General features: G+C 43.6%; 2 protein-coding genes across 2 annotated transcripts; one reads left to right on the top strand and one right to left on the bottom strand.

Moving 5' to 3' along the window:
• Positions 1 to 399: 399 nt before the first annotated feature.
• On the bottom strand, positions 400 to 2842 carry nup62l (nucleoporin 62 like). The gene is made up of 2 exons (XM_069663480.1): positions 932 to 2842; positions 400 to 823 (listed from the first exon to the last, which is right to left on the bottom strand). The coding sequence occupies exons 1-2, from the start codon at positions 2528 to 2530 to the stop codon at positions 665 to 667; spliced, it is 1758 nt and encodes a 585-aa protein (XP_069519581.1). The 5' UTR covers positions 2531 to 2842; the 3' UTR covers positions 400 to 664.
• A 702-nt stretch (positions 2843 to 3544) lies between these two features.
• Positions 3545 to 8333, top strand: pdk1 (pyruvate dehydrogenase kinase, isozyme 1). Its single transcript, XM_069663481.1, has 11 exons — positions 3545 to 3976; positions 4438 to 4579; positions 4668 to 4739; positions 4833 to 5017; positions 5802 to 5897; positions 5994 to 6071; positions 6210 to 6286; positions 6387 to 6485; positions 6595 to 6705; positions 6791 to 6904; positions 6988 to 8333. Exons 1-11 carry the CDS (start codon positions 3868 to 3870, stop codon positions 7126 to 7128), a joined length of 1224 nt encoding a protein of 407 aa, XP_069519582.1. The 5' UTR covers positions 3545 to 3867; the 3' UTR covers positions 7129 to 8333.
• Positions 8334 to 8403: the final 70 nt, after the last annotated feature.

Below are 8403 nucleotides of genomic sequence, written 5' to 3'. Positions count from 1 at the left end.
TCTACCTGCAGCATGAGAGAGCTAGAAGCCAAAATGTCCGTGGTGTGGAAGTTTTTCAAAGTGTCCGAAATAGACAGCAAAACTGCTATTTGCAATGACTGCTCAGCTTCGGTGATGCGACGAGGAGCCAAGGCAAAGTCTTTCAACACTACAAACTTGATTAACCATCTCAAGACCCGTCACCCTGACCGTTGTGACAAATGTGATAAGAGTATCACCATTATACTGTACGCTAATCCCAATACAGAAGAGAGTTGATGATCTCTGCAATTAGGTGTGCGGGGAAAAAATATCGGCATCGATAATCGGCTAAATGAGTTGTAAAATATCGGCAAAAAATCCAATATCGTGCATCCCTACCACAGAAATAAATGGCGCTGAAGCTATCCAACAGAACAGAACCTTAATCAAGACATTTATTTAATTGTACTATTTAGAACAAGCAAAGCATTTACATGAGAAAAGATTATAATTGTCTCTATACTATATAAAAGTTATAACATTGAAAATATCAATCTTTAAGCAACCCTAAGTGACTCCAAACAGCTGAGGAAAAGCAATTTAACAGGAGTTGTGATGAATGACATCTGTCTTTATGTTTACCAGAGAAAAAGGATCAAAATTAGCATCATGTCATTATACACGTCTATATTTTTATTGCAGATCAGTCAAATGTTAATCGAAAGGTTTTCTCCTGCTCCTTGCGCTGGTTGTCGCACAGTTTGGACACTTCCTCCACTCGTCTCTGCAGGAGCACCGAGTTCTGATCGATCCACTGAAGTGAATCCATGTGGGTGTTGAGGATTTTACAGATCTGTTGAAGCTGCGGAAGAGAAGAAGAGAATCGAGTTAATACCATTTACAACAATAAATGTAAAATCACCCAAAGATTTGTTAAAGACGGTTTAATTTAAACGAGGCATCATCTCACCGGGTCGCTGGTGTCTGCCGGGCCGCTTGACGTGTTCAGGTGCTCGATGATCTCCTTCAGGTCCTGCGACATCCTCTTCAGCTGCGCGTCCACGTTCTCTGCGAGCTTGTACGTTCTTTCGCGCTCCTCGTCGGCGTTCTGCATGTAGATGGTTCCACTTTGCTCTTTCACAGACTCCTCAAGAGGGCAGAGTAAGTCCTCCAGCTCCTTCTGCTGGGACAGGATGAAGTCCAGCTCCTGGTTTAGCCTCCTCTGGTCAAGCTTCACCTTCTCCATCTCCTTATGCAGAGCTGTGATCTTCTCCCCGTTCTCCACCAGCATGCGGTCCCACGCGTTCACCTGAGTTGCCTGCTGCAAGAAATGTCTCTCCTGGTCCTCCAGCTCTAGACTCCACTTGTTAATGAGACCCTCTAGCTGGGCGTAGGTCATCACTGGAGGAGCGGTGGTTGTAGTGAGTGTTGGAGCTGCAGCGGTTGTTATGGCACTTATACCAGTAACAGGTTTGAGCCCGAGGCTGAATCCTGTAGCAAGGCCTGTCGTGGCAGCTGCAGTTGTCGCAATAGAGGCCGGGGCGAGGGTGGAGGGAGCTGCCCCCAGAGGTTTGAGCATGAAAGCCAGACCTCCACCAGCTGCTGTGGTTGTTGCTGCAGCAGCGGCGGCAGCAGCAGCAGCGGCAGCAACCGTGCTTGCTGCTGAAGTTGGAGCTACACCCAAAGCAAAGCCTGTACCTGTTGCAGTGGCAGTAGCAGCGGCTGCAGCCCCAGCGGCTGCTGCTGTAGAGACAGGTGTAGCAAAAAGAGACGGGCCAGGCGCAGGGGCCATCTGAGTCACTGCAGGAGGAGCTGGGGTGGATGAGGGTTTAATCCCAAAGGCAAATCCTCCACCCTGACCTGTTGTGGCTGCAGCGGTAGCGGCTGGCTGGGGCTGGGTGCCCAGGGTGAGGATGGAGGGGGTACTGGCTCCAAAGCTGAAGCCCCCACCCGTGGCAGCAGTAGGGGCTGGAGCTGTGGTCACCTGGACTTTGGATCCAAAGCTGAACCCTCCGAATGACATGCTGCCTGCTGCTGTTGATGCTGCTGGTGCAGCGGCTGGAACAGGCGCTGCTGCTGCAGGTTGGGGTTGGGGTTGGGGTTGGGGTTGGAGTTGGAGTTGGGGTTGGGGTTGGGGTTGGGGTTGCGCTTGAGCTTGAGCTGGAGTCCCAAAGGTGAAGCCCCCTCCTGCAGGGGCAGCAGCGGTGGTCTGTGCAGGCATACCCGTTCCCAAGGTGAACCCTGACCCCGCGGCTGGAGCTACTGTGGAGCCAAAAGTCAGTCCTGCTGCTGCTGCTGTGGGTTGAGGAGTCGTACCCATGCCAAATGTGTTGGTGGGGGTCCCAAAGGAGAAACCTCCACCGGCTGCTGTGCTCTTTGCCGGGGTGCCAAAGCTGAACGAGCCGGGAGGGTTAGTGGGGGCCGGTGGGGCAACCCCAAAGGAGAAGCCCCCTCCGGTAGCTGCAGGTGCAGAGCCTGTCAGTCCAAAGCCCGTAGCCGGGGCCGCGGCTGTGGGCTTCTGGGCTCCGAAATTGAAGCCCGTTTGCCCGAAGTTGAATCCGCCACTCATTTTCTCTCCGGGGAGGATAATAACAACGACACTGAAAACGTTCAAAATGGTCACTTCCTCGTTGAACCTCACGGGGCTTTTGGCGGGTCAGTGAAACGAGCTGGTTCGACTGAAGTTACCAAGGAAACACTTTGACTCCTACTTTACCTTTCCAGACGTTAGCGGTTAATAAAGTCAATCACAAGTTTGTTCGCATTATCTTGACCCAGGTAGCGACCAAAAACTAACAACTCATCCTTCACAAAAACGTGGCCCGCTGCCTTACATTTCCCCAACAGGCATCTCTGTAGTCGACTAAAGGAAATGACGGCAGTTAGGACTACACCCGTTGATATTTGCCCTGAGTTTTGTCTGCCAGTGAACAAATCCCGCCCCTTGGACAAAATTGACAGTCTAAACACCCAACCACAATCCTGATCAGACTCAAGCTAGAATTTAATTGGTACAGCTCGCTGCCTGAAATGCAAACCTCAGGGAAACAGACACTCAGTAAAATTGAGTTTGGGGAAAGGCAACCGAAACTTAAATAAGAAATAAACAACGATTCCGCACAAGTACAAACAAATTTACGTTTCTTTAAATAAAGCTGTCCGACAAAAATGTCTCAGTATCATTGACAAATATTTTAACACTGTTCGAATAAATAGCTAAATAAACTAATCAAAATGTAAAGACAAAGAGAGGAACCCAAAGATTGGTTAAATGCAAATATTACGTTCAAAACGGGATATTTGTCATACACATATGTCATTTTTCTAAAGGAATTCATACGTTTACAGTTTCCTAAGATATTGCATATTGTTAACTCTTTAAAAAATACTTTACTACATATTAAAATAATAACTGTATAGCTTCATATTTCTTATTTGCTATTTTAAAATCCTAGGGAAACTGGAGCATATTCATACTAGTAAAGTGTTGACAAAGTATCTCAACAAAGTACTGACGTCACTTCTCTTGACACAGTTATCTCTCTTTGAATTAGCTAGCTGTACTCAGCCTCGTTGCTGTGTTGACATTTTGAAGTTACCTCTAATGATTTAGCTTTGAAGAATTGAAGCAAGGGAGAAAATAAAATACATTTAACATTTGCCATGACTATGGGTGCACACATTTCACCAAAAAATCCCTTAATAGCCGAGCGTTGGTATCAGGAGTGTGTTTGCTAACATCTGAAGTTAGCATAGAGCTAATGTCAACATAGTTTAAGCTAACGGGTACTGCGTGGCTTAACTGTGGATGTCACCTGTGATCACACTTCATTAGTACCTTTACTATCTGTGACACCAACGGAATAAGCATCGTTCTCCACGTGAGCTGCTCCTGGGCCTGTCAGGATGAGGATTTTAAGGTTTCTGAGGAGCAGCGTGTCCATTGGGAAGGACATCGACTATTACTCTAAATTCTCACCGTCCCCTCTTTCAATGAAGCAGTTCCTGGACTTTGGTAAGAGGATGAACACACACTTCATCACTTGTGTCTATATGACGATATGTTACATTTAAGGCCGTCGATCACATCTTTTTTCTTGGGTTAACCTTAACCCTAACCCTGCATATCCATGTATTGTGAGCAGTTCAAACAAATATCCTATCATATATTTGGTATATCAAATTATCTGGCAACTTGCTTCATACACATGTGGAGTCCAACATTCCAGTCAGATTAACAATATCTACCATACAGCCATTACATATCAATGTAATAGCCCTGTGATGGCTTTCGCAGTACAAACTGTAAATATACTGTTGGAATACAATTGTATATTATTTCACATAACGAGTAATCCTATGAGGGCAACACGGGGTCATTTAACATCTCCTATAGCATATGCATACATTATACTATGTATGCTATTATAAACACAAGTGATTTGTGACATTTCTCGCTGTATTTACCTCCTTCAGGCTCAGAAAACGCTTGTGAGAAAACATCCTTCGCCTTCCTCAGGCAGGAGTTGCCAGTGAGGTTGGCCAACATCATGAAAGAGATCAACTTGTTGCCAGACAACTTACTGAGGACTCCTTCAGTCCGGTTGGTCCAGGGCTGGTAAGCAGGCTTTGTTCTGTTTTCCCTTACTGATCTCTAGAGTATTATGATATACATGGATACTGAGGATTTTTGTTTTCTCGTGTAGGTACATGCAAAGTCTTCAGGAAATTCTCAAATTTAAAGACAAAAATGCAGATGATGAAAAGGTCACGTATGAGTAAGTAAATTTAAACTTAAACTGTACTTTTTAGCCTCGAAATAACTCATCTAATTCTTTACGCCTCGTCATGATCATTGTGTGTTTATTTAGTTTCACAGATGCAGTCATAAAGATCAGAAATCGGCACAATGATGTGATTCCCACCATGGCTCAGGGAGTTGTGGAGTACAAGGAGACCTACGGCACTGACCCGGTCGTCAGCCAAAACGTTCAGTATTTTCTAGATCGTTTCTACATGAGCAGGATATCCATCAGGATGTTGCTCAACCAGCACAGTGAGTAGATCCTCTTCTACTTCAAAAAGAAGTTCTCTGTTTGTCATGTGAAGTTGTACTTGTTTGGAAATGGAGACCTAGCTCACATAACTTATTCCTCATAGCATCATTAATTTCTTCAATTTAAACAAGGAGAAAACATGGAACTTTACAAACAACATGCATACGTATTTGCAATTTTTCATAGTCCTATGAATGAGCTTCCTGCATAAGATGTTTTTTAGGGGTCAAAAATGACCTCACTTCCATTGAGAAAAAAAAAGCAAATGTCAAAATTCAGCCAACAAATTTTTACAAAACTTATTTTTGTCCAGAAGACTTAACAAAATCCAAATGTAAACACTGCAACCTTTTGACGTCACCTCCACAGTGAAACAGGAATCAGCAGACCACACCCAAACACAATGTTTGATGTTGCGATGACTAATTTTTAAATACACTTGAATGACAAAACTTTATCTGCACCTTTAAGAGAGTGAACTGTTTATTTCAGTGTGAGACATTACAAGGCAAATATAAAGTCAGCCTGCGTAGCGAAAATATTTGGCTTTGGAAAAAGATGTCCTGTGTCCATCATTTATGCATCTACTTTATGGATGTGATTATTGTCTTTATCATAAATACCATCAATTTTTTTATGTTTTATGTAATGTTTACTTTTTGCAGGAATAAAGCAGCATGTTTCAGTGAGAGAAATGTATGCCTAAAATTTCTTTTTGTTGTCCTATCATTCAAGTCATTATACTGTAGTGCCTGGTCACATCCCTGTGTGTTTGAATTCCAGCTCTCCTCTTCGGTGGGAAGGTGAAGGTGAACCCGGCACATCCCAAACAGATCGGCAGCATTGATCCTCACTGTCGTGTCAGCGACGTTATCAGAGGTGAGAAGGAACATTTGACGAGTCACAAGCTTGACATCTTCTGACACCGTCACACGTCACTCTTAGTCTTTTTGAAAACAAACCTTTTCCTCGTAGATGCGTACGAAAATGCACGAAACCTCTGTGACCGGTACTACATGAACTCTCCTGAGCTGGTGCTGGAGGAATTCAACGGTAATTTGTACTCTATCAGAAAAAAAGCTCCTTTAGTTATTTAAATGACATCATTTTTGTGTCACACTTTTGCATTATTAAGAAATGTATAAATATAGAGTCTAAGTAATACTGAGTCTAACCTGTTTGTCCTGACAGTTGAAGAGAAGGACAAACCAACCACAGTGGTCTATGTTCCGTCCCATTTGTATCACATGGTGTTCGAGCTGTTTAAGGTAGGATTAACTTACCAACCCATCACTTGTTCATTTGAAACAGTTACATGTTTTTTTTAAATTCACCTTCTCTTACATTTGTGCACTCTCATTGTCGCAGAACGCCATGCGGGCCACCATGGAGTTATACGGCGACGCCATGGAGTATCCTCCCGTCCAGGCGCAGGTCGCTTTGGGATCTGAAGATCTGACGGTGAAGGTAAAATCAGTGCTGCTGTATCTAAACCGCCCTGCTGCATTCACTGTCTGGTTCTTGAACATTCAATTACTGGATGAGGATATTTTTCAGCACGCATGTTCTTCTTCAGGTGAGCGATCGTGGAGGAGGCGTGCCTCTGCGGAAGATTGACAGGTTGTTTACCTACACGTACTCCACGGCTCCTCGGCCCAGCATGGACGGAGCCCGGGCTGCTCCTCTGGTCAGTACTCTGATTTTCATTCTTGTGCCTCAGTTGCACTAAAGCTGGGAAATTAACTCAGGGGCACATTTTTTTGGGAATCCAGGCTGGGTACGGGTACGGTCTGCCCATCTCTCGCCTCTATGCTCGCTACTTTCAAGGCGACCTGAAGCTCTACTCTCTGGAGGGATACGGGACCGATGCTGTGATCTACATTCGGGTGAGTCATTTTTGACAACATGGCTCACAAGCACGCACAATGTTCATACTGTTTTTAACGTTACCCTCTCCTTCGTATGTCAGGCACTCTCCACTGAGTCCATCGAGAGGCTGCCCGTGTACAACAAGTCGGCCTGGAAACACTACAAGACGATCCACGAGGCCGACGACTGGTGCGTCCCCAGCAAAGAGCCCAAGGACATGACGACGTTTCGCAGTTTCTAGATACTTTTCTAGATAAAGGCTGTGGTCCTCTGGCAAAGGGCACAAGAGAGGTTCTTGCAAATGAATGGTGGTGAGTGTGTGAGTGTGTGTGTATGTGTGTGAATAGAACAATGAATCCGTTCAGATTTCCTTGCACAGAAAGTAAAAAGACAACAGACCAGATAGAACAAAGTTTTAGTGCCATAGTTCTTAAAGAACAATAAATACTCTTAAACATTTCCCTTCTTGCCCCTACTGGTAGCAGTATGGAGTATGACGGAAAGTAAACAGGACCAGTTTAAGGAAAGCCTTGAGGTTGAGAGCCTGATGGAAACTGGAACTTTGAGGCTGATTCTACTACACATGACTGAGTAAACTGATGTTTGTCTTTTAGCGCTTTCTGGTGACAAACTGTAACGTCACTGTTTCTAAATCAGCTCAAACATGTTTTAGTCTGTCTGTACTGCAGATATATATTGAGATAGAACAATAACATATATTTGTGAGGAATTGAAAGAGTAATTTATTGGTGCTTGAAAAAAGCAAAGGGAACCCGACACATGTAATGTTACACTAAGGGTTTAGAGGGAAAACGCTTTAATTTGGTGAACTCGTCCTTTAAGGTATAAACCACGTCTGTGTTGATGAAATGTCTTTACAGTTTGTTTACAGCTTGTGTTTAATAGCTTAGCTGCTTCTATTTTGCTGAAGGTGAAACTGTTACAGTCTGCATGTCGAGATTTTGCAGCCCTGCTCCATCTGATCTTTGATACTCCATGTTGCACTTCTGTTACATTCTGCTAAAACTTGTTTTTGGTTTAACTTTTCTCATTAGGTCATTTCTTCTTTAGTTGGACGATGTATGCAAGCATGTGATACAAAATATAGTTTTACCACTTGTAAACGGCAGTTTTGCACCTTTTTTTTGGGTTTGTTACAAAAGATAGATTATGAATAATATTATGAAATTGTGTAGGCTGATATGTTTTGGTTGGTTTGCAACATGTTTAGTTTTTTTTTAAACTCTGTTCATTCGCAAATATGGAGCAAACTTGAAACAACATCAACCTTGTTTTCTCAGTATGAGAGAGCTACATACAGTACATTTGGGTTTCTGTAGTTACAACTCATCCTGTTAAATAAGCTATTTTTCATATTTTCCATGTTACACTAAAGCAGCCAAGCTGTATGCATCATGTACAAATAAAGTCTCTTGCTATGGTATGGAATTAAAAGTGGATCAGCTCTTTGTGACATTAGATTTCAGGCTACTTATGTTTCTTGGTTAAGACAGTG

The sequence above is a fragment of the Semicossyphus pulcher genome, unplaced genomic scaffold, assembly GCF_022749685.1.
Source record: "Semicossyphus pulcher isolate SPU_LCO1_2020_fin unplaced genomic scaffold, fSemPul1.0.p SCAF_15, whole genome shotgun sequence".
Classification (NCBI taxonomy): Eukaryota; Metazoa; Chordata; class Actinopteri; order Labriformes; family Labridae; genus Semicossyphus; species Semicossyphus pulcher.
This window is presented reverse-complemented; position numbering and strand designations above follow the sequence as displayed.

Excerpts from the sequence above, each read along its gene's own strand:
- nup62l (XM_069663480.1), bottom strand. The coding sequence starts at position 2,530 with ATGAGTGGCGGATTCAACTTCGGGCAAACGGGCTTCAATTTCGGAGCC. Across the intron at positions 824-931 it reads CGGCAGACACCAGCGACCCG|CTTCAACAGATCTGTAAAAT; the intron begins GTGAGATGATGC and ends TCTCTTCCGCAG.
- pdk1 (XM_069663481.1), top strand. The coding sequence starts at position 3,868 with ATGAGGATTTTAAGGTTTCTGAGGAGCAGCGTGTCCATTGGGAAGGAC. Across the intron at positions 3,977-4,437 it reads GAAGCAGTTCCTGGACTTTG|GCTCAGAAAACGCTTGTGAG; the intron begins GTAAGAGGATGA and ends TACCTCCTTCAG. Across the intron at positions 6,486-6,594 it reads CTGAAGATCTGACGGTGAAG|GTGAGCGATCGTGGAGGAGG; the intron begins GTAAAATCAGTG and ends GTTCTTCTTCAG.